This window comes from Arachis hypogaea, chromosome 13 (genome assembly GCF_003086295.3).
Source record: "Arachis hypogaea cultivar Tifrunner chromosome 13, arahy.Tifrunner.gnm2.J5K5, whole genome shotgun sequence".
In the NCBI taxonomy this organism is placed as follows: Eukaryota; Viridiplantae; Streptophyta; class Magnoliopsida; order Fabales; family Fabaceae; genus Arachis; species Arachis hypogaea.
Window position 1 is genome coordinate 111859207 of NC_092048.1, and position 26419 is coordinate 111885625.

General features: G+C 38.3%; 1 protein-coding gene and 1 non-coding gene across 2 annotated transcripts; both read left to right on the forward strand.

Moving 5' to 3' along the window:
• Positions 1 to 20077: 20077 nt before the first annotated feature.
• Positions 20078 to 20181, forward strand: LOC112740104 (small nucleolar RNA R71). Its single transcript, XR_003171040.1, has one exon. It is a non-coding gene; the product is annotated as a small nucleolar RNA R71 (small nucleolar RNA).
• A 3429-nt stretch (positions 20182 to 23610) lies between these two features.
• LOC140177675 (xyloglucan galactosyltransferase MUR3-like) lies at positions 23611 to 24250 on the forward strand. Its single transcript, XM_072210824.1, has 2 exons — positions 23611 to 23975; positions 24157 to 24250. The coding sequence occupies exons 1-2, from the start codon at positions 23611 to 23613 to the stop codon at positions 24248 to 24250; spliced, it is 459 nt and encodes a 152-aa protein (XP_072066925.1).
• Positions 24251 to 26419: the final 2169 nt, after the last annotated feature.

Consider the following 26419-nt stretch of genomic DNA (forward strand, 5'->3'; position numbering starts at 1 on the left):
AAATTTGTTATAGTTGAGTAATAAAATTTATTTATATCAGCTTAGTCATTATTTACAAACAGTAAATACTTTTTTTTTAATGAGTGATTTTTGATATGTATGTAGCATGATCATTTAACACATCGATTAATTCTCTCGTTATGTGTTAGGCGAACATTGGTCATGGAATATTTTCTATGTCTAAGATGGGATTCAAACTTCCAACTTCTTAGTTAAAGAATCATAATAAGTAATCAGATTACACGTATGTGGTTAAATAATTAAGAACTTTAACTATGTGAGTTAGAAACTGAAACAAAAAGAGTTGAGAACCTATGTTTGGTGTTAAATGTGTGGTTTCAATAGCATTATTCTACCTAGAAAAAGAAAATAGGGACTTAAAAGGATGTGGCAATATGCATGATAACATGTAGTAAAGGACTAAAGGGATTTTTCTTTCTGTTTTTTTTAATGCTCAAAAGGGGGATTTAGTAATAGTTTCCTTCTTTCTACTGTGCTTAACTGCTTATCCATTTTTTTAGTACATAAATTTTCTTTTGGGATAACTGAGGCAACTCTATTGCCAACCAGTGTGTGGTTTTGACCCTGTTCAGGTAGCAATACAAGCAAATTTATATAATGTTGGGCAGTTGCAATTTTTAACACATATTCTGATCTGTATTGTTTGGGTGGGTGCTAAAAAGTCTTGTTTTCTTAAGCAGCAACATGCAACTGAGAAAGCAACATTAGAGAATAAGGTTGATGTGATGCAAAAAGAAGTAGATGAACTAAAATCGCTTGTTAAGATGATGCTGCAACAAAAAAGGTCAAGAGTGGACCTTGACATGTTAGCTGCTTAATTAGGAAGCACTTTAGGCAATCCGAACAATGATGCACATGAAGAGGTATTATTTGTTGTTAAAATTTTTATATGTTATCATATCTTAAATAATGGTTGATTATTATGATGTTGATTCAATTGTTTTGTGTATCTAAATAGAAGAATGTTATAATATATATGTTTGTCCTCTCTCTCTCAAACATTTTTATTTAACATTATTAGTATTAAAGATGTGTAGTTTTATATTTGATTTATTTATTTTTTTTGTTTACAGAAAAACTATGTTAAAGGGAAAATCGAACTTGATTAAGGTCAAATTTTTAAAAGCAAATGTTATAGAGTAAAAGTCATGAACTTGTGGACATGATGACTATTTGCTACTTAGCTATTTCAACTCTCTTTTGTTATTATATTTTTTGCAAACTTAGATGATATTGTGGATCTTACAACAATTTTTATAAGTTAAATTTGATGGAAAATGTTCAATTATTTTTCTTTAGTGACTTGATTCAAATAGTTTAGATTATTTATTGACACTAAATAATTAAAAAAAACTGAAATTAATTTCATTCATGAGAAAACTATTGTAAACAAAAAATTATATATTACAAAAAAATCGTTTTCAATAGTTACAAAAGACAATGGTGTTAAAACCGTTGTCAAAGATGACTACATAATAAAACCGTTGCCAAAACACGACTCCAACAGTAACGTTTTAAAACCGTTGCCGAAAATGATATCAACTGTAACGTTTTAAAACCGTTGTCATAGATGGCTATAAACTGGCAACGGTTCAAAAACCGTTGCCGAAACCTGGCACCAACGGTAACGGTTTAAAACCGTTGGCTATGTGAATAATAAAACGACAACAGTTTAAAACCGTTGCTTATCCAGTTACGGTTTTAAACCGTTGTCATGTTAATAGGAACGGTTCGAAACCGTTGCTTATTGAGTAACGGATCAAAACCGTTGTTTAAAATTTTTCGTCAAAACCGTTGTCTTAGGCACTAACTGTGGCAACAGTTTTTCTGTTACCGTTGCCTTAGGTAAAAAACCGTTGCCTTTGAGCATTGGTAACGGCCGCATATACCACAGGTCAAAAACCGTTGCCAAAGCGTTGCCTAAAGTTTTGGGAACGGTTTTTCAATCTACGGCAACGGTTTTTGACCGTTGCGAAAAGCCTTGTTTGTTGTAGTGTTTATCTTTACTTTTCCACTTGAATATGGTTTGCTTGAAACAGATGGCCAGCTTAGAGCTCTTTACGGCTTTAAGAGTAAAAGAGAAATGGTTCGCACTCAGAGCTTGTATGCAAGATTCCATGAAGTTCCACACTTCAATTTGAGGTGCAAGGATTGGTTTTGAGTTCGATTGAATAGGTCTCGGAAGATATTTGGTCATCTTAGTGAGAATTCAAATTCCGTACCGCCCGGTTGGAACAATATAGATAAAAACGAAAGCGGTTACAAAAGCAAGGTTTGGGATCCTGGAATATATTCTGACGTTCAACACCCCGGGAACCTGAACACCTGTTTGAATTTACTCAAAGGATTTATATGCCTAGTTTGGGACCCCGAAGGCTGTTGGCATTCCAAATAGTGGTGGAGATTTTTAGATGAATTCAAGCACAAGCCACCATAATAGGGAGCTCAGCAATTGTCCAACTTAATGACTTTAACCAAAAGTGCTAGGTGGGAGACAACCCAGCATGGTATTATTGTTCCTTTTTCACTTTTAATTTTATTTCGTTTTGTTTGTTTTTAAGTTTTATTTTATTCTATTTTATTGAACCTGGAATTATTCATAACATCCATATCGGCATTGCATTTTGCATCCTGCAAAAAAAAAAAGAGAGAGCACCCCACGCGTGCGCATGAGCCACGCGTGGGCGTCGATTGCAAATCGACGTAACAATCCAATGCCCAGAAAGTTGGGTTGGAATCGTGCGGCTGGTATGCATTAGGCACAATTTGGGCCACGCGATCGCGTAGGTGACGCGCACGCGTCACTTTCATTATACCTCTCCCACGCGTTCGCGTCAGTGACGCGAACGCGTCACTTTCACTTCACACACACCACGCGAAAGCGTGGGCGATGCGTAAGCGTGGAAATATTTGTCCCCCTAATTGGAAACAGAGAGTTACACCAAAGCGATGCTGGAATTGTGCGTTTAGTACAATTCTGAGCGACGCGTACGCGTGCCCCATGCATACACGTCACTTTCATTATCTCTCAATCACGCGATCATGTCAATGATGCGTTCGCGTCATTACCTTTTCGCCTCAATCATGCGATCGCGTGACCCACGTGTTTGCGTGGATTCGAATCCACTAACACCACCCACGCGAAATCCTAACCCTTTTTGCGTCACTTTTCCCCCCAATCCCCCTCTGCACTCTCTCTTCTCCTCTCCTCAACCACCATACCACCACCATCACCGACTAGGACCGCCGCCACCACCATCGCCAACCCAGACCGCCGCGCCACCCTCACCAGAATCAACCCCCCCTTCTCTTCTTCTCCCTTTCTTCCTCCCCCACCACTCTTCTCCCTCCACGACCCCAGCCCCATACCCGAGCCGCCCCAGTCCCGCCGCCACCACTGAGGACCTTCGGCCGACCGCCACCCCCCATAAACCTCACCCTCCTCCAGCCGCATACTCAAACCGCCGCCTTGCCGCCACGCAGCGCTGCTACTACCACAGCACCACCATCTCCCTGATTCCAATTCTTGTTCCTCTGCACACCAGGTTCCACCAAACAGCGATTCCTCTTTCTGTTAGTTAGTTAGTTTTTTGAATTATGTTAAAATTAGGATAGTTAGAGATGCATGATCGTAGTAGATTTTAGGTGGTTAGGTAGCTAGAATGTAGTTAGTGGATTTAGGCCTGATAATTGCACCGTTCTTGTTAATTGTTTTATCTATTTTACAATTTTGAATATGTTGTGATGATGATGATGTTCATATGCTGTTCTTTATTATTCTTTGATGCAGATTGAGTTTGTTTATTTTGAATTCATGTGAATTACTATTTGTTACTCTTTTCTGCACTATTTTATTTTTATATGAACTGTTTTTGCTGTTGTTTATTACCCGGGAATATCCAATTTTTAGACAAAATGTTGCCCAATTTTTTTTTAAGCAAATTGTTTCACTCAACTACCATTCATGAATTAGTTTTGGAAATTTCAAATTTTGCACTAAATGGTTTCAACCAAAACAATTCATGAATGCACAGGCTAGCTTTCTTATTCTTTCTGATTCCCTTATTCATTAAACAACATTATTGATGATTTCACTTTAATTTTGCATTTCTTTTCTATGATTAAATCATCAATAATCTGCAATATTTACTTGAATTTGAGTTACTTGTTTTCAAATTTGTGCAATTTTAGTTAATTGGGAACCAAAACACCATGCCACTTACTTTAACTTCATTTTTAACTCTTAACTACTTTAACTTTCTAACTTTTCTATTAGCTTTCAACTAACCACTTTCAAACCACTTCAAGGCATGATTACTGTTTTTCCTTATTAACAAGAATTCCGCATATAATAAATTTTGGATTGTGATTTTCATTGTCAAACTTTTAACTTGCATACAATCCAACATTTTACATCTCTTTAACCGCCTTCATGCTTTTATTGCCACTTTATTCCTCTTTTGCCCCTCTATGCAACATTGATAAAATCCTATTTGCTTACCTATTTTCTTGCTTTAATTCTTAAACTGTATCCTGGAATTTCTGCCTTTCAGGATGTCTGACCCTAAAAGCAAAGGAAAGGGCAAAGCAACCACTGGCAAAAGGAAAAGAGGAGAATCCTCTACCTCTATTTTGGATATCCTCCATGATGATTCTTGGCGGGAAAAGAACTTTACCCCGCAGGAAAAGGCTGATCAGCTACTGCCTGCCACAGACCCTGTCAAGTTTGCCAATAGATACTGTGAGCTAAAGTATCCAGTTTTTACCACTTCCAGGAACCTATACCTGGAAAGGACCCTCAAAATTCCAGAAGAACTCAAACAATATACTTCAGAACAAATTAAACAGAGAGGCTGGTTCTTCTTGGAAAGAAACTTGACTGAAGTCAACTCATCTTGGGTCAGAGAATTCTACTGTAACTACTTCAAAACGTCCCTGGATGCAATATAGCTTAGAGGAAAGCAAATTCTGATTACTGAAGAAGCCATTGAAGAAATCCTCCAACTTCAGCCTAAGTCAGATCAGCCAGACGGTTACCAAAAGGCTGAGGAGGATATGAGATTCATGAGATTTAACTGGGACGCAGTCAAGAGGACTATAGCTCTTGATCCTACTGTCCCATGGGTCATGAGCAAGTCCACAGTGGCCCCAAAGGGAATTAAGCTCATTTATCTGAATGATGAGGCTCGGCTTTGGCAGCAGATTTTGAGTAACTACGTGATGCCGAGCACTCATGAGACTGAGGTGCCAGCTGCCATGATTACCCTCATCTGGTGTGTGATGGAAGGAAAGGACTTATATCTTCCTCGCTTTATCCGGTATTACATGGCCAGGGTCCGTGTTAGAGGCACTTTGCCCTTTCTCTACTTGATTACTCAGCTAGGCCGCCGGGCTGAGGTGTCCTGGGAGATTGCTGATGAACATCCAACCGCCGCAGACTGCAAGAAGATTATCCCTCACAGCAGGAAGTTCCAGGCCTTGGGCTACCGACCTCCTTTTCTTACTGACTCTGCTAAGGCAGCCACATCTTCTGCTGCTCCTTCAGCACCTACTGCCCCAGTCACCACTACTGCACCCTCACCTGCCTCAGAGCCCATCTACCACCTTGTGCATCGCCTATTTGACCGGTTGGACCAGATGAAGCACAGCAACCAGCGGTGATATGAGAGATCTGAGCGTCGCAGCAAGCGACGCTATGAGCACTTAAAGTTGATGATCCGATCCGGCAGTGACATCCCCTCCGAGTCTGACACACCATCGGAGCCATCTAATGCGGAGGCGGACAATCACGAGGAGGAGGCACATGCAGAGGCTGAGCAGGGAGGACTTGAGCAAGCTGCACCACGTCATGAGGAGCCCCATCAGATACAGCCGGTTGATCCAGAGATTCCTCTACGGACAGAGCCTCCGCTTCAGCAGGCAACCCTCCGACCCTCATATAGACTGCAGAGCCTCAGACCACCACAGAGACACCTACAGCACATCCTTCCAGAGATGCCACTTCTTCACACACAGTTTGATAGAGCATCGAGGACGATGCTATTATTTAAGTGTGGGGAGGTTGCCATCTCTGGCAAACTTTATTTTGGTGAACCACTTTTCAGACTCTCTTTTATCCTATTTTGTTTATTTTCTGTATTTTTATTTTATCTTATCTTATTTATCTTTCAGTACTTGCACATTTTTCTTTTACTGTATTTTTGCATTTTTCTTAGATATTTAGTTTATTTTAGTTTGCACTTTTAGTTTATTAGTTGTGATATAGAATATATGGATTAATTAGTTTAGTTTACCCTTTTAGCATAAGATAACTGTGTTTAATTGAAAATAAAAGAGTAAACTAGAAACTTTTAGTTTAACAGAATCACAACAATCCACACACACACTATATATATATATATATATATATATATATATATATATATATATATATATATATATATATATATATATATATAATAAATGTTGGTTAATTGACAACATTTTTCAAGGAAAATACTAAATTTTATAAAAGCCATTTCTAAGATTCACATTGAGTTGAATAGAAACTCTTGATTTCTACTTGCATGACATACATAACTGATATATGGTTTTTGAGCTAAAGAACATACAACCCATGAGTTTTTGAGCTTAATTGTATGGTTACATTCAACCATAAATTTCATTCCTGTGTGTTTCGCACTTCTTTTCTATGCTTGTAATCTTAACTTTGTTTCAATCTATATGTCCAATATAGAATGTAGATACATACATGCATGTGATTGAGGCCATTATTTGAATTTTTGCTCACTTATCCCAAATAAGCCTAACTCCTACATCACCCTTGTTAGCCCCCTTGAGCCTTTTAATCCCCTTTTGTTCTATAACCACATCACTATCCTTAAGCAGAAAAACAAATTAAAAATCCCAAGTTGAATCCTTGGTTAGCATAAGATAGAGATTTTGTATCCACTAAGTGTGGGGAAATGTGAGAACATGGGTTGATAGGAAAGGTATTAAATTAAGAAATTAATCAAAAATCTTGGGAGCCAATTTAAATTAAAATACCATGTGCATTGATATATGTTGTGTTTATGTTTAAAAAAAACCCTTTTTAATCATATAAATAAATAAGGGGATAAAATTACCCCAATAGTAAGTTTAGTGAAGAAATCAATGCACATGAGGTAAAATCAAAATAAAGTTGGTACATGGGTATGTAATAAGAAAGTGGGAAAATTGGGAAGACCAGGATAATTCTAAATTTTTATAGAGAATGTATATGTTAGATAAGATCTTAGACTAATCAGGGATTCAATTTATAGCTCACTTAGCTTTATATATATCCTCACCTTTATCTTGGCCCCATTACAACCTTCAAAAAGATCTCATGATGTTTGTATGTATACATTATGTATTTTTTGATTGGTTAGATGAAGAACAAAGTTTTAGAAAGCATGAATAGAAAAGAATAGAGTAATTAACCCCAAACACTGAGTGATTAGAGAGTAAACACAAAAATCCAGTGAGAGTTCAATAGCTCATCTCCATATATCCCTGTTTAATTGTTAATTGTCTTGCAAGTTTGTGAATTCCTTTAACTCAACTCAATCGTGAAAGTGCTTTAACATGACTTAGGCTTGGCTATGCATATATGATTCCTTGAAAATATAAATCAATTTAACCACATGTAAGCTCTGTATATATAGGTGAATGATAATTAGAATTGCATGACTCATTTAGGTAGCTTGCATTTAGAATAGATTGCATTGCATAAGATTCCACCATTCTACCTTCACTTTTTTTCTCATGGATTTAGCATGAGGACATGCTATTGTTTAAGTGTAGGGAGGTTGATAAACCCCTACTTTATGATGTATTTTGTGGTCAATTGAGTGTTTTTATTGATCCTTCACCCACTTATTCATGTAAATTGTATGGTTTTACTGTTCCTTCCTTATTTTATGATATATGTGAAAACATGTTTCCTATGCTTTAAAAATATTAAAATTAATTATCCTTTATTACCATTCGATGCCGTGATCTGTGTGTTAAGTATTTTCAGGTTTCATAAGGCAGGAATGGCTTAGAAGACAGAAAGAAAACATACAAAAATAGAAGGAAAGCACAAAAATGGAGTTTTGAAGAAAAGGGCAGCGACGTGTACGCGTGGATGACGCGGACGCGTGCCTAGAGCAAAATAGCAGTGACGCGTACGCGTGGATGACGTAGACGCGTGCCTTGAACAGAACGCAAATGACGCGTACGCGTGACCGACGCGTACGCGTGACAAGGAAAAACTCCAGACCACGCGAATGCGTGACCCACGTGCACGCCTGACAGATGCCACGTGCAGGAATCTGTAGAAAATGCCCTCAGCGATTTCTGGACCCTTTTTCGGCCCAAATCCAAGCCAGAAACACAGAATATAAGGCAGAGAATGGGGGAATCAAAAGAGAGAACAATGAGAATAATTGACACATACATTCATATTCAAAATTATTAGGATTTAGATGTAGTTTTCTAGAGAGAGAGGTTCTCTCCTCTCTCTTAGGATTAGGATTAGGATTTAGGATTTATGTTATGATTAGGCTACTTCTCTTCAATCACAGGTTCAATGTTCCTTTAATTTATTTTCTACTTTTATTTATTCTATTACTTTAATTGTTATTTATCTTTTCAATTTGGCTTATGAACTCCATGTTAGAATTGATTTCTTATTTAATACACATTGAGGTATTTCAGATTTATGATTGCTTTCTTTTATTTATTATATAAATAATTTAGATTTTTCCCCTTTTTGCTTTGGTTGAGTAATTGGTAACACTTGAGTTATTAGACTCAGCATTTGATTGAGATTTGTGAATTGCTGATTGAATTGGATCGCTCTAAAGCTAGTCTTTCCACGGGAGTTGACTAGGACTTGAGGATCAATTTAATTAGTCCACTTGACTTTCCTTTATTTAGTAAGGGTTAACTAAGTGGGAGCAACAAACAATTCTCATCACACCTGATAAGGATAACTAGGATAGGATTTCTAGTTCTCATACCTTGCCAAGAGTTTTCTTTATAATTATTAATTTATTTTTCTTGTCATTTAAATTACTTGTTCCTTATTTCAGAAACCCAAAAACATACCTTTTTCCATAACCAATAATAAATCATACTTCCCTGCAATTGTTTGAGAGATGACCCGAGGTTTAAATACTTCGGTTATAAATTTTATTGGGTTTTGTTACTTGTGACAACCAAATTTTTGTATGAAAGGATTCTCTGTTGGTTTAGAAACTATACTTACAACATGATTATATTTTCATAAAATTCTTTACTAGAAAGAATCCAATCGTTAGGGCTTTTTATATTATGTATTTAGATATATATGTTCACTTTCTCTGATTTTGTATAAGAACATGTTTTATCCCTCCTACACTACAAAAAAATATGATTAAAATGGCACTAATATTAAGGCAGTTTAATATAACCGCCGTATTATTCCCCCATTTCAATATTTTACTCTTATGGCATAATATCTACGCTAAAAGCACTATATTTTGACATTTGTTATACCCGCCACTCTCTCCATTTGTTTTATTACTTTTTTAATAAAACTAAAAGAGCATATCAGTGAGAGGAAGTGATGTTTTTAAACATATCAGAGTGAGAGTATACGAAACCTTAACAATCGCGCCACCATTCATCTCCACAGTGAAGCCATTGTTGCCTCCGATTGAGCTTTTGCGACTTGATTCTTCGGTCTCGATCTGAAGTTTGCCACCGCCATAAGCGACGTAGTTATTGCTAGCCTCCGATTGTGCTTCTGCGATTTGGTTTTTCTTCTTTGTGAATTACTAATTACTAATTTGATCTACTTCATCTTCTTATTTGAATTTTTCTAATTAGATCTTCATATTTTTTGATCTGGTTCATGTCTTTAAAGCTGACGAATCTATTGCTAATATATTCCCAATCGCAGATTTTTAGTTTTGTAACTGATTTTTCATTTCAGATCCATTTTCTGATTCTCAATTTTTGTTTCAATGTATCGATTAGCTTCCAAGCTAGCCTCGTCCATCACTTCGTCGACCTCAAGGAGCGTTGTATGAACAATTACACTCTCCTTCTCCATTCTTATTTCTTCCGTTTATACGAATTACAATCTTCATTTTTGTTTACGTTGCTGGAACAGATACGCTACCGCAACAACATTAGCGAGCTTCTACAATTTGGTTCCGCCTTCTCTTCACTTTTGTGATTACGTCCTTGCTCTCACCGTCGAGAACTTCCTCGAGCGCCACCTCCAGACTCTCTTCTTCACGGCCGGCATGGCCAAGTCAATCCACCATGCCAAGGTCCTGATCGGCCAGCGCCATATTAGGTCTTCCTTTCTTCTTTTCACTTTTGTCTGAAATTTAGGGTTTTTAAATTCCTAATTTAATACCAATTGTTGTTTGCTTTTGCTTACTGTCAAATTAAGAATCTAATTTCCTTGATTTCTAGGCTTTTGATAAAATTTTCTAACATCAGATTAACCTCTCTGTATAATTGCTCTTAGATATATAACATTAGTATTACTGAAGATATAAGATCATCACAATCATATAGAGTGGTTTAGTTTAGTCTAAGTAGATAAAAAAAATTCACTCAAAAATCTAACCGGAATGCCTTACTAGGTTAAAAACATTTTGAAAATATTATTAAATTTTGTGATTATAGAAGATCTGTTCAATATAAAATTAGGCGGATAATTCCTTCTGAGTATTTTTGTTTGCTTGAAGTAGGAGATCTTATGTTATGTTTTCGTTCCTTTTTTTTCAGGAATAAATGGTCTTGATATAGGCCGTGTTTTCCAATGCAGAAAAATATCCCTATGACATTGACAAATAATCAGGTATTTTTGTAGCTCCATTTTACTTTATAGCAATATCTTTGATCATAGTCATAAATGCTTATGATGATATCAAATTCTAAATGCCGAGGGGTTTCGCTCCTAAAAGCTTAAGTTGTTAAGGCACATCATTGGTTTTAAATCAAGTTTCCTGCATGCTCCTCAAAATTTACTTTGTTTGGCTTGAGGAATGGATAATTCGACTTTCATAAGGAAGTGGAGTCAATTGCAGTCATATAGACACTTTAACTGTTAGGTGAAGGCATAAGATTATTTTTATATTTATAACACCATTTTATTAGTGGATAAGGGTTAGTTTGTAGGATTATTTGGTGGCGAAGAGAATCGATGATGGTGAGCTCATCAAGAAATTCCATGTAATGACTGTGATATTGTATCTTATGCATTTGTTCTCCAACTTACTAAGGAATTTACCATTCTACTTGTTTATTTTCTTGACTCAGCTTCTGCTCTTGTGATCGAAACCATGGAGGCTTTGACTGTAGCATTGAAATTGTAACTCATCAAGGTACTTGCTAACCAATTCTACTTGTTTATATTTGCGCTCTTGATGCACGAAAAACTTGTCTCTCAACAAATCTCCCTTCGGCAAGTGTACCGAAGTTGTCGTCAAGTAAAAACTCACAATAGAGTGAGGTCGAATCCCACAGGGATTGATTGATCAAGCAACTTTAATTAGAAGAATGTTCTAGTTGAAAGAATCCAGGATTTGGGTTGAGAGTTGTAGAAAATAAAATGGCGGGAATGTAAATAACAGAAAAGTAAATGCTAGAATTAAAGGACTGGAAGTAAATGACTGAAAATAAATTGCAGAATTATAAATGGGAATGGGGGATTTGCTCATAAAAGTAAATGGCAGAAATTAAAGAGAATGGGTAAGATCAGAGATGGGGAGTTCATTGGGTTTAGGAGATGTTGCAATTCTCCGGATCAAGTTTATTTTCATCTCTTCCTCAATCAATGCACTCATTGATCTCCTTGGCAATCTTAAGTGATTGAATTATAATTTCTTGCAATTCAATCTCTCAAATCTTGATCAATAGCCAATTCCTTGGTCAATTGCTCATGAGAAGAGATGAAGTATGGTCACTGATTATACCACATGCATTTCCCAAATCAAGTATTGAGAGGGTTATAGTCACATACCCATCCAAACCCAATTCGGTCCAGCATGAGAAAGCATTTCTAGCTTGATCTCTTCATTCCTCTTTCAAGGTTCAAAAGAGATCCAATTTTGAATAGCTTCTCTTCCAAGATATCTACTCAATTGGATGAAGATCGAAAGCTTTCAAGTAAAATCAAGAGGAAAGATAGAAGAAGAATAATGAAAATTAGTATTGATCCATCAAATTACAACAGAGCTCCCTAACCCAATGAAAGGGGTTTAGTTGTTCATAGCTCTTGAAAATGAAAACAAAGATGGAGAATACATCATAAAACTAGAATTTGCAAAGAAAGTAAAATACAGAGAGTAGTTCTCTTTTTCCCCAGCCTCTCCAGAGCTTCTTTACAATTCAAAGCTACTCCTATATATACTACTCTTCTCAGCTTCTAGTTTACTCTTCAAGTCTTGGGCCTTTGGATCTTGAGTTTGAAGCAGTTCTTTTCTTCATTTGGGCTTGGCTTTGCTTGCAGAGAGAAAGTGCTAAGTGGGCAGAGACTTCAGCTCAGGACATTAGGGGTGTTAATATTTAGTGAGAATATAAGTTCGAGAACATTAGTGACACTTAACACTGTCACTAATGTTCCAATGCACCCCTTTGCCTTACGTTAAAACCCACGTTAACTAGGTTAACGTGGCTTTTAACGTTGCCTTGTTAATCCTTCGAGAACGTTAGTGACACTCAACATTGTCACTAACGTTCCAGTGTGCCCCTTCTTGTTTCACGTTAAAGCCTATGTTAACTAGGTTAACGTGGCTTCTAACGTGGTCCTTGCCAACCTTCGAGAACGTTAGTGACACTCAACATTGTCACTAACGTTCCAATGTGCCCCTGGGTCTCACGTTAGAGTCCATGTTAACGAGATTAATGTGGCCTCTAACGTAGCCATCTTTAGCCATCCCAACGTTAGTGACAATGTTGAGTGTCACTAACGTTGGCTCATCCTTCATTCCTCATCGTTAGCTTCCACGTTAACTAAGTTAACGTGGAGGTTAAGGTGACTCTTGGGGGTTGTGTGGTTGCTTCAACGTTAGTGACAATGTTGAGTGTCACTAACGTTGTCGACAACTCTTCATCCTTTACGTTAGTTCCCATGTTAACCAAGTTAACGTGGGAGTTAACGTGGTACTTTGCACCATAGGCCAACGTTAGTGACAATGTTGAGTGTCACTAACGTTGGCTTCTCTTCCCCCCTTAATGTTAGAGGCCACGTTAACTAGGTTAACGTGGCTTCTAACGTGGCCACTTATGAGTAATTGCCAACGTTAGTGATAATGTTAAGTGTCACTAACGTTGGCTCAACTTCTCTTCTCCACGTTAGAGTTCATGTTAACTTAGTTAACGTAACTCTCTAACATGGGCATTGATGGCTTTTTGAGAATGTTATTGGCAATCACTTTTCTCATTAATCTTGCAAGTTACCTCCCCTTTTCTTGCTTCCTTTTTGGTCCTGAAATCAAGCAATAAAGTGCATCAAAGCTCTAGTCCAAGTCATGAGTAATGCAACATAATATTTGTCACTAAACTTATGCAAAATCCTCATGAAATTTTGTAAAATGCACAATGTATGCTTGAATCAAGGCATAAGTGAATATTTACCCAAAACTAGCTTATTTCCTAAAGAAATGTATGAAACTATCCTAAAAACAGTAAAGAAAAGGTCAGTGAAACTGGCCAAGATGGCCTGGCATCACAACACCAAACTTAAAGCTTGCTTGTCCCTAAGCAAGTACTGGAACAAGAGAATGATGAATGGAATATCCAGAGGAATGAGTCATCCTTGTGGAAGTCATATTATTGATTTTATGGTGGTTTCATGCATAGCAACTTAGGTTCATTCCATTACTGGCTTTCAGACCTTTATCATGTCCCTAAACACTTACTTTGTTTATATCTCATGAGACTTTTATTCATTGATTCTTTTATTGTTATTTCAAGGGTTATTTGTGTTATTTAGGCTAAGTGCTCTGTAAGGGGGCAACTCTTTAAGATAAGCTTTCAGCCAACACTCCCGAACCAGTTGGTTCAAGGTGCTAGGTGTTGAAGCACCCCTAAGGACTTACTCCCTCAAGTCTCTCCCCCATACATACACACCACAGGCATATAGTTTATTTGTTTTCTTTTCTTAAGACCTTGGTGTCCAGTACCTCTTTGGGTTACTAAATGCTCTGTAGTGAGGGTTACTCTTGATAATGGATTTTCAGCTGATAATCCCGGGTTAGTTAACCCAAGTTACCAAGTGATAAAGCACCCCTAAGAGCTTATTCATCCAAGTAGATCCCTCACACAGGAGCACCACAGACACTTGCCTCAAGGGTAAAACCATTGATGCCTAGCCTTATTACTTACTCTTTTTCTTTTGTTTTTCACTTCCATTGTTCTTTCCCTTTTCTCTTCTTAGGATCTTGTTATTAACTTAGTCTCATGAGTATATCCAAAGTCAAGTATTCAGGATAGATAGTTGTCCTCCTAACCTTGTGGTTGAACTAACTTAGCTAACTTATGACTACCCCAAAGATTCATGAATGCACCTCCACATTAGGAACTCTACTCTGGTATTTTAAAAACATAATCATTCTCTTCTTTAATTTGATTTAAAATGGACAAGCTTACAAGTAAATACGGGAATGATGCAGTGACATTTAAACCAGAAATCATGGACCTATTCAGAAGGAAAACTTAAAAGACAGAATTTAAAAAGGGTTCAACTACGAGCAACTACAAATCAAAAGTGCATTCGGACTTTCAACTTTTAACAATTCTGAGTACAATGGAATTAGGTAACAATACAACCTTCGGGTGATGATCTCTGGTCCCCCTCTCTCTTTGTCATCATCCTAGTTTTTGCTGCCTCGCTTCTTTGGGTAAAGGTGCACCATTTCCTTATAAGATTCCTGCAAGGTTACTGGAATTTGCTTGTTCCCAAAGCACTTGAGACATAGTTAGCTTACATGCATGCATGTGCCTCTCGAACTCAATTTGGTGTGTGAACACCAAACTTAGTTCTTTGCCCAGTACAAAACATTGCATTTATGCAGAGACCCTCATATCTTGCCATCAGCAAAGCAATGATCACCTAAAGTCTAACTACATCTAAGTGGTTTCTCTTGATTGGATGGAGCTAGCAATGTTCTTTTGGAGTGGAGTGTAATTCTAACCAATGTTCTTTAGTGGAACACCAAACTTAGAACTACACTATCACTCTTGGATTGTTCTGGTGTGGAACACCAAACTTAGCTCCTTACAATACAGGGGAAACAACTTTGTGATTTTTATTGAAATAAAGATGAAAGTGAAACTACCTGAGGTTGGGTTGCCTCCCAACAGAGCGCTCTTTTATCGTCGCTAGCTCGACGAGTCCTTAATTACTTGAGATGGTACTTTACTCTGGGGTTTTCCCCCATGTTGCCCAGATAATGCTTGAGTCTTTGTCCATTCACTGTAAAAGTCCTTTCTGAACCTTCATCCGTGATTTCGATGTGGCCATATGGTGATACTTTTGTAACCATGAAAGGTCCGGACCACCTTGACTTGAGTTTTCCTGGGAACAGCCTTAATTTAGAATTGTAAAGGAGTACTTGCTGCCCTTTTTCGAAACTCCTGGGTGCCAGATGCATGTCATGTTTTCTCTTTGCCTTCTCTTTATACATCTTAATGTTTTCATAGGCTTGTGACCTGAATTCCTCCATCCTTGCAGCTGCAAGATCCTTTTTGCACCAGCAGCAATACTGTCAAAATTTAGTATCTTGATAGCCCAAAGAGGTTTGTGTTCCAGCTCCAGTGGTAAATGACAAGCCTTCCCATAGACTAGTTGATATAGAGACATTCTAAATGGAGTTTTGAATGCTGTTCTTTATGCCCAAAGAGCATCATCCAACTTCTTCGACCAATCCTTTCTAGATGCGCCCACAGTCTTTTCCAAGATCCTCTTCAGCTCTCTGTTGGATATCTCAGTTTGCCCACTTGTTTGAGGATGGTAAGGTGTGGCTACTTTGTGTTTTACCCCATATCGTAAGAGGAGAGCTTCTAGTGGTTTGTTACAAAAATGGCTCCCTCCATCACTGATGAGGGCTCTTGGGACTCCAAACTGGCTAAAGATATTCTTCTTGAAGAAGTTCATGACTACCTTGTTATCATTAGTTGGGGTTGCAATAGCCTCTACCCACTTGGAAACATAATCCACTGCTACCAGGATGTACTTGTTTGCATATGAGGTTGGGAATGGTCCCATGAAATCAATTCCCCACACATCAAACAGTTCCAGTTCCAAGATAAAATTTTGTGGCATGGCATTTCTTTTGGGCAGGTTTCCAGATCTTTGGCATTCATTGTAGCTTTTTACTAGTTCCTTGGCATCCTTGAAAAGGGTGGGCCAAAAGAATCCGCTTTGTAACACCTTTGCTGCAGTTCTGTCCCCTCCAAAGTGTCCGCCATAGCATGAACCGTGGCAGTTCCACAGGACTTCTCTCCCTTCCTCTTCCGAAACACATCTTCTAAGAATTCCATCTGAACATTTCTTGAAGAGATATGGCTCGTCCCAGACAAAGTATTTTGCATCATTCATGAGCTTCCTCTTTTGATGTTTATTGATCCCTGGGGGTAATGCCCCAGTCGCCTTGAAAAATTTGCAATATCTGCGAACCATGGTGCTTTTTGAACTGTCATCAACTGCTCATCAGGGAAGAGCTCGTTCACATTTGTATCATTTTCTCCACCTTGATCATGGGGGATTCTGGATAGGTGATCTGCCACCTTGTTCTCCACTCCTTTCTTGTCTCTGATTTCAATATCGAATTCCTGCAACAGTAAGATCCACCTTATTAGTCTTGGCTTTGATTCTTGCTTGGCAAACAAATATTTAAGTGCTGTGTGATCTGTAAAAACAATCACTTTAGCACCAATGAGGTATGATCTAAATTTGTCAAATGCAAAAACTATTGCTAGCAACTCCTTTTCAGTAGTGGTATAATTCTTTTGAGTTTCATTAAGGACTTTGCTAGCATAGTATATCACACGAACTAGGTTATCTTTCTTTTGTCCTAACACTGCCCCAACTGCAAAATCAGATGCATCGCACATCAATTCAAATGGTAGGTTCCAATCAGGTGGGGAGATGATAGGAGCAGAGGATAACCTCATTTTCAAATGTGCAAATGCTAGCATGCATGTTTCATCAAAGATGAATGGTGTATCAGATACAAGGAGATTGCTTAAGGGCTTGGCTATCTTTGAAAAATCTTTAATGAACCTTCTGTAAAAACCAACATGCCCTAAAAAACTTCTAATTGCCTTGACATCACTAGGTGGGGGTAGTTTTTCAATAAGTTCTACTTTAGCTCTATCAACCTTAATGCCTTGGTGAGAGACCTTGTGACCAAGGACTATTCCTCCTGTCACCATGAAGTGGCATTTTTCCCAGTTCAAGACCAAATTGGTCTCTTGGCATCTTTTCAATACCAAGGCGAGGTGATGTAGGCAACTAGGAAAAGAATCTCCGAATACCGAGAAATCATCCATAAAAACTTCAATGAATTTTTCTATCATATCTGAAAAGATAGAAAGCATGCAACGTTGGAAAGTTGCAGGGGCATTACATAATCCAAATGGCATGCGCCTATAGGCAAACACTCCATATGGACAGGTAAATGAGGTTTTCTCTTAGTCTCTTGGATCAACCACTATTTGGTTATATCCTGAATAACCGTCGAGAAAACAATAATATGCGTGCCCTGCAAGTCTTTCCAACATCTGATCCATGAATGGAAGGGGAAAATGGTCCTTTCGTGTAGTCTCATTGAGTTTCCTGTAGTCTATGCACATCCGCCATCCTGTGATGGTCCTTGTAGGTATGAGCTCGTTCTTCTCATTGGTAACCACAGTGATCCCTCCCTTCTTTGGCACAACATGTATGGGGCTAACCCAAGGGCTGTCCGAAATTGGGTATATGACCCCTCATTGCCAAAGCTTCATAACCTCTTTCTGTACCACTTCCTTCATGATTGGGTTCAGCCTTCTTTGGGATTGAATGGATGGCTTGGCATCATCTTCCAACAGTATTTTATGCATGCATATGGCTGAACTGATTCCCTTCAAGTCAGCAAGGGTCCATCCAATGGCATCCTTATGCTCCCGCAGCACCTTGAGTAGCTCGTCCTCTTGATCTTGACTGAGGGATGAATTTATGATCACTGGGTAGTTTTCATTTTCTTCTAGATATGCATATTTGAGAGTGGGTGGCAATGCTTTGAGTTCAAGTTTGGGTGCTTCTGATTTTTCGTTCCATTTCTTTGGTACATCTGGTATATGTCTTTTTGCTGTAGCTACCTCTTCACTTGATTCAGATTCTTCCTCCACCAATCTCTCGTTCTCTTCAGGTTCATCTTCTTCAAAATTCTCCTGCACTTCATCCTCAAGTGCATCTAATCTCATGCATTCCCCCAATTGTTCCGGTGGATAACTCATGGCCTTGAACACATTGAATGTCATCTTTTCATTATGTAATCTAAGGGTGAGGTCACCCTTTTGAACATCAATGACAACTCCAGCAGTGGCCAAGAATGGCCTTCCCAAAATGATGGAGGTTTTGGCGTCTTCCTGCATGTCCAGCACCACAAAATCTGCTGGAAATATGAAATCTCCTACTTTTACTAGCAAATCCTCCACTATCCCGTGAGGGAATTTGAACGACCGGTCTGCCAGTTGTAGAGCCATTTTTGTTGGTTTAGCCTCCTCAATTTTCATCTTTCTCATCATAGCTACTGACATCAAATTGATGCTGGCCCCTAAGTCACAAAGAGCCTTTTCTACTATGATTTCTCCTATAATGCAAGGGATCTGAAAACTCCCAGGATCCTTCAGTTTCTGAGGTAGTTTATGCTGAATGATAGCACTGCACTCTTCAGTTAGTATCACAGTCTCATTGTTCTTCCAGCTTCTCTTCTTAGTCATTAGCTCCTTCAAAAACTTGGCATAAAGTGGCATTTGTTCTATGGCTTTAGCAAATGGTATGTTGATTTGTAGCTTCTTGAAGATTTCCAAAAATCTCAAGAACTGGTTGTCATCTTCCTTTTTCTTCAATAGCTGGGGGTATGGAGCTCTTGAGACGTTCAGTTGGGGTATCTTTTTTTCTTTCTGCAAACTTGGCGTGGGGGTTGCATTCCATCTTGCTCTTCTTCTTGTGGTTTTTGGGGATGTTCCTTCAGTTCCGTCCCACTCCTAAGTGTGATAGCTTGACACTCCTCCCTTTTGCTTGAATGGGCATCATAGCAAAAATTGTGGTTAGGAAGCTGCTTAAACAGATAGCTGATTTGTGTCTCCAGTTTTGTGATGGCAGCATTTTGATTCTGCATGTTTGACTGCACTTCCTCTCTGAATACTTTACTGTCTTGAATGTCTCTGCATATTCCTTCAATGAAGGTTTCGATCTTAGAGAGCTTGTCATCAATTGATGAGTGATTCGGAGCAGACGTGCTGTTTTGGTTTTGATAAGTATGTGGAGAAGTGTTGTTGTGGGGGTGTTGAGATGTCCTCTGGGTGAATTGCTTTTGATCTTGCTCACTTCCCCACCCAAAGTTCGGGTGATTTCTCCATCCAGGGTTGTAAGTCTTGGAGTTAGGATCATAGTTTTTCCTTGGTGAATTCCCAATGTAGTTGGCTTGCTCCTGACTCCCCTCTGCTTCTTCATTCACTCCTTCTTGGATTGTTGATGAAGATGAGATTGCTGCTACTTGGTTCTCTCCATCTTCTTGGTGAGGTCAGCCAGCTGCTGGTAATGAGCTTGTTTTGGGCCAACAGAGCATCTACATTATTTAGCTCCATCACTCCTCTTGTGTTCCCTCTTTCGGAAGCATAGAAGTAGTCATTTTCTGCTACTGTTTCAATAACATCTATGGCTTCCTCAATGGTCTTCTTCTTGTTCAAGGATCCTCCAGATGAATGGTCTACTGCCTTCTTTGACTCATAAGAGAGCCCTTCATAGAAAATGTGCAGCTGGACCCATTCGTTGAACATGTCAGGTGGACACCTCCTTGTTAAGTCTTTGAACCTCTCTCATGCTTCATACAGAGTCTCACCATCTTGTTGCCTGAAGGTTTGAACCTCAGCTCTCAGCCTATTGATTCGTTGAGGAGGGTAGAATCTTGCTAAGAATTTGTTCACCACATCCTCCCAAGTTGTTAAGCTCTCCCTTGGGAAGGATTCCAGCCACTTGGCTGCCTTGTCTCTGAGTGAGAAGGGAAATAAGAGCAGTTTATAGGCGTCAGGATGAACACCATTAGATTTCACTGTGTCACATATTCTCAGGAAGGTGGTCAAATGTTGATTGGGGTCTTCTTGAACACCTCCTCCAAACGAACAGTTGTTCTGAACAAGGGTGATGAGCTGTGGTTTAAGTTCAAAGTTGTTGGCATAGATTGTTGGCTTTTGGATGCTACTTCCACAATTGCCTGGGTTTGGATTAATGTAAGAGCCCAAAACTCTTCTATCCTCCCCAGCATGATTTGCTCCACCTCCTCTGCCATGGTTGTGAGTCTCTTCTTCATGATGATTTTCCATGTTTTGTTCAAAGTATTCCTCAAACTGTTCCTCCTCTTCTTTAGCACCAACTACTCGTTTTTCTTTTGCCTCCCTCCTTAGTCTAAGGAAGGTTCTCTCCGGTTCAGAATCAAAGGAAGTTGAAGTCCCGCTTCTTCTCCTTGTCATACAACCAACAAGTACAAGCAGAGAAAATAGGTGCAGACAATATTTGTGTCAGAATTGCTGTTAGTTGTGGGTGATGCAATATATCAAACAGTTAGTGGGTTAGCAAACAGAATTGAAAATAACAAAGAAAAAACAAAAGAGTAGAGGGAGAAGGGAAGAAGTATAACTAAAACAAAAAGTAAATCACTCAAACAGAAAATGAAATTCACAAAATAAAATGCTCAATCTAGTGATCTTCCAATCTAATCATTGTTGATGCACAATCAATCCCCGGCAACGACGCCATAAACTTGATGCACGAAAAACTTGTCTCTCAACAAATCTCCCTTCGGCAAGTGTACCGAAGTTGTCGTCAAGTAAAAACTCACAAGAGAGTGAGGTCAAATCCCACAGGGATTGATTGATCAAGCAACTTTAATTAGAAGAATGTTCTAGTTGAGCGAATCCAGGATTTGGGTTGAGAGTTGCAGAAAATAAAATGGCGGGAATATAAATAACAGAAAAGTAAATGCTAGAATTAAAGGACTGGAAGTAAATGACTAAAAATAAATTGCAGAATTGTAAATGGGAATGGGGGATTTGCTCATAAAAGTAAATGGCAGAAATTAAAGAGAATGGGTAAGATCAGAGATGGGGAGTTCATTGGGCTTAGGAGATGTTGTAATTCGACGGATCAAGTTCATTTTCATCTCTTCCTCAATCAATGCACTCATTGATCTCCTTGGCAATCTTAAGTGATTGAATTACAATTTCTTGCAATTCAATCTCTCAAATCTTGATCAATAGCCAATTCCTTGGTCAATTGCTCATGAGAAGAGATGAAGTATGGTCACTGATTATACCACATGCATTTCCCAAATCAAGTATTGAGAGGGTTATAGTCACATACCCATCCAAACCCAATTGGGTCCAACATGAGAAAGCATTTCTAGCTTGATCTCTTCATTCCTCTTTCAAGGTTCAAAAGAGATCCAAGTTTGAATAGCTTCTCTTCCAAGATAACTACTCAATTGGATGAAGATCGAAAGCTTTCAAGTAAAATCAAGAGGAAAGATAGAAGAAGAATAATGAAAATTAGTATTGATCCATCAAATTACAACAGAGCTCCCTAACCCAATGAAAGGGGTTTAGTTGTTCACAGCTCTTGAAAATGAAAACAAAGATGGAGAATACATCATAAAACTAGAATTTGCAAAGAAAGTAAAATACAGAGAGTAGTTCTCTTTTTCCCCAGCCTCTCCAGAGCTTCTTTACAATTCAAAGCTACTCCTATATATACTACTCTTCTCAGCTTCTAGTTTACTCTTCAAGTCTTAGGCCTTTGGATCTTGAGTTTGAAGCAGTTCTTTTCTTCATTTGGGCTTGGCTTTTCTTGCAGAGAGAAAGTGCTAAGTGGGCAGAGACTTCAGCTCAGGACGTTAGGGGTGTTAATATTTAGTGAGAATATAAGTTCGAGAACGTTAGTGACACTTAACATTGTCACTAACGTTCCAATGCACCCCTTTGCCTTACGTTAAAACCCACGTTAACTAGGTTAACGTGGCTTTTAACGTTGCCTTGTTAATCCTTCGGGAACGTTAGTGACACTCAACATTGTCACTAACGTTCCAGTGTGCCCCTTCTTGTTTCACGTTAAAGCCTACGTTAACTAGGTTAACGTGGCTTCTAACGTGGTCCTTGCCAACCTTCGAGAACGTTAGTGACACTCAACATTGTCACTAACGTTCCAATGTGCCCCTGGGTCTCACGTTAGAGTCCACGTTAACGAGGTTAACATGGCCTCTAACGTATCCATCTTTAGCCATCCCAACGTTAGTGACAATGTTGAGTGTCACTAACGTTGGCTCATCCTTCATTCCTCATCGTTAGCTTCCACGTTAACTAAGTTAACGTGGAGGTTAACGTGACTCTTGGGGGTTGTGTGGTTGCTTCAACGTTAGTGACAATGTTGAGTGTCACTAACGTTGTCGACAACTCTTCATCCTTTACGTTAGTTCCCACGTTAACCAAGTTAACGTGGGAGTTAACGTGGTACTTTGCACCATAGGCCAACGTTAGTGACAATGTTGAGTGTCACTAACGTTGGCTTCTCTTCCCCCCTTAATGTTAGAGGCCACGTTAACTAGGTTAACGTGGCCACTTATGAGTAATTGCCAACGTTAGTGATAATGTTAAGTGTCACTAACGTTGGCTCAACTTTTCTTCTCCACGTTAGAGTTCACGTTAACTTAGTTAACGTAACTCTCTAACGTGGGCATTGATGGCTTTTTGAGAATGTTATTGGCAATCACTTTTCTCATTAATCTTGCAAGTTACCTCCCCTTTTCTTGCTTCCTTTTTGGTCCTGAAATCAAGCAATAAAGTGCATCAAAGCTCTAGTCCAAGTCATGAGTAATGCATATTAATATTTGTCACTAAACTTATGCAAAATCCTCATGAAATTATGTAAAATACACAATGTATGCTTGAATCAAGGCATAAGTGAATATTTACCCAAAACTAGCTAATTTCCTAAAGAAGTGTATGAAACTATCCTAAAAATAGTAAAGAAAAGGTCAGTAAAACTGGCCAAGATGCCCTGGTATCAGCTCTGTTTATCTGTCAAGAAGAAGATTCTGAATCCTTTGGGAAGCTCCTAGGCCTGAAATCGAGGATTCCATTAAAGAAAAAGTGATACAACATTGTAGAAGATTGCGTGCTTGCAAATTCATTGATTGCAGCTATGGCATTGGTAAAGAAAAATGTGAGGACCCAGTTCATGTTATAATGGAGTTTGGGGATTCATTGTTCTGTTTATAGCCTTCGGGTGATTCTTACACAAGAAGGTCGATTTTTGATTCAATGGTGGCTGGTTGTGTTCTGGTTTTCTTCCACCCTGGCATGGTTTATTCGCAGTACCGATGGAATTTACTGCAGAATCAAACCAAGTATTCAGTTTATATACCTATGAGGGATGTGAGGGAATGGAATGAGAAAAATACCACTGTGGAGAAGGTGTTAATGGCGATTCCAGAGAATGAGGTAGTTGCATTGAGAGAGGTTATTAAACTGATTCCAAGTATAATTTATGCAGATCCAAGGTCTAACATTGAAGATGCATTTGATTTTGCAGTTAAAGGGATTCTTGAAAGGATAGAGAGAGTGAGGGAAGCAATTAGGAATGGTAGAGATCCTAGCATTGCTTTTGCTTATGAAGATCATTACAAGTACACATTTTCTGATCATAATTATTAATTTCTGATATAAATTCTACTTGATCATGAATCACATTTGAAGACTTAGATAACTACACACTCTTACTTTAACCGATTATCAATATATTGGATGTCAAATTTACTTGAAAATTGTGTGGTATTCTAAATATTTTCATTTCTACAATAAATACAGTGCGTATTATATCTTCAATGAAGACTTTAGAGAGCTTCTAGGGACGCTGAATGCAGATCGGCTTGATAGAGATATAAGAGCTGGACAGTTTTGAGGCCCCTCTTTGAAACTTCTTCCAAATTTGGGCCAGTGTTCTTGATAGCAAGTACTCGACCATAGCCAACATTGTAGTGGAGGATTTCGATCACATTTTCAGGTACTCTAACTGGTTATTGTTTCTGGCTTTCTATTCCTAAAGTGAAACTAGACAGTTAGGATCAATTGATAAACCTTTTATAAATTGTTGGCAATTGATTAACAGAATTTTAGTTTAGTTAGTCAAGTAGCTGCATAGTATGAGTTGGGATTCGGAAAGTAGAAATAATTTTCCAATAAAGGTGTTCTTGCAATTAGTCTTGATGCAATTAGTCCCTGATGTTTTCTCTAAAATATCACAAATGAGACATCATATATCAGTCCTTGAAGTTTGAACTAACCTTATCGCGAGGACAAAATTGGTTGACTGAATTTAATTCGAGGGATAAATTGAGGTGGTTACAAGATAGATAAACCATATTTTATTTTATTCTAATTTTTTTGTTATGATAGATGGCATTTTGAGAATGATAGCTAGCAACTGACATGGGAAACATCAATGTTACTATATGATAATGTGATTATTATTAGAGAAGTTTGATGGCAGCTTCGCATTATATATTTATTATTACATGATTTGTCAAACAGCTAGCTAGCTAGGTCTCCTTTTAATTACAAGGCCGCATTTTATTTATATATACTTTATCATATTTCCTAGAAAGCTAAGCCTATCTATATATATGCATGTTATATTGTTTTATCATCAACTTTGATTTGGTGAAAGATTATTGATTCTTGTTGTTACACGTATAGTGATTAATTTTGTGCACCTTGCAATATTTATCAATAAAAACTTTAAAAACTTGACTTATTTTAGACATGATATATATAACAAGACATAATAATATCATTATTTGATTTTGAAAGCTAACTCTTATTTAACGGAAAAAAAACTTTGTTGATTAATATGAATGAAGGAAAGGAAGCTTCTAGATGAGAGTATAGGGAGGTGGTGTGGGAAATCGTGATTCACACTTTTCACAACTCCACACAACTAACCAGCAAGTGCACTGGGTCGTCCAAGTAATAAACCTTAAGTGATTAAGGGTCGATCCCACGGAGATTGTCGGCTTGAAGCAAGCTATGGTCATCTTGTAAATCTCAGTCAGGCGGATTCAAATGGTTATGAGGTTTTGATAATTAAAATATAAAAAAACATAAAATAAAATAAAGTTACTTATGAAATTCATTGGTGGGAATTTCAGATAAGCGTCTGGAGATGCTTTGTTGCTTCTGAACCTCTGCTTTTCTACTGCCTTCTTCCAATCATGCGTGCTCCCTTCCATGGTAAGCTGTAAGATCCTCTCAGTGAAAATGGTCCTCTACGGTTTCTGCACGGCTAATCAACTGTCGGATTTCTCATCTCGGATGAAAAATACCAGGCACAGCTACCGCATGGCTAATCATCTGTCGGTTCCCACTAGCATCAGAATAGAATCCATTGATCCTTTTGCACACTGTCACTGTGCCCAACATTCGCAGGTTTGAAACTCGTCCCAGTCATCCCTTCCCGGATCCTACTCGGAATACCACAGACAAGGTTTAGACTTTTTGGATCCCAGGAATGATGCCAATGATTCTAGCCTATATCACGAAGATAGTAATCTCACGGACTCGGTCCGTGTATTAGATATCCAAGAGATACGCACTCAAGCTGTCGCCCAATGACTACGTTGAGCTCAGATAGAACGGAAGTGGTTGTCAGGCACGCGTTCATAGAATTGAGAATAATGATGAGTGTCACGGATCATATCATTCTCCAGATTGAAGTACGAGTGAGTATCTTAGAATAGAATCAAGCGTGATTGATAAATCACTATTTTACGGTTTATCTTGTGCTCAATTGAGTGGATTTTATCAATCTTTCATACACTTATCCATACAAAATGCATGGTTTTACAATTTCCTTCCTGATTTGGTGCTATGATTGAAAACATGCTTCGTGCTCTTAAATTTGCTATGTTTAAATCCTCTCTTATTACCATTCGATGCCTTGATATGTGTGTTAAGTGTTTTGAGAGTTTACAGGGCAGGAATGGCTTAGAAGATGGAAAGGAAGCATGCAAAAGTGGAAGGAATACAAGAAACTGAAGGAACTGCTAAAGCTGTCCAGCCTGACCTCCTGGTA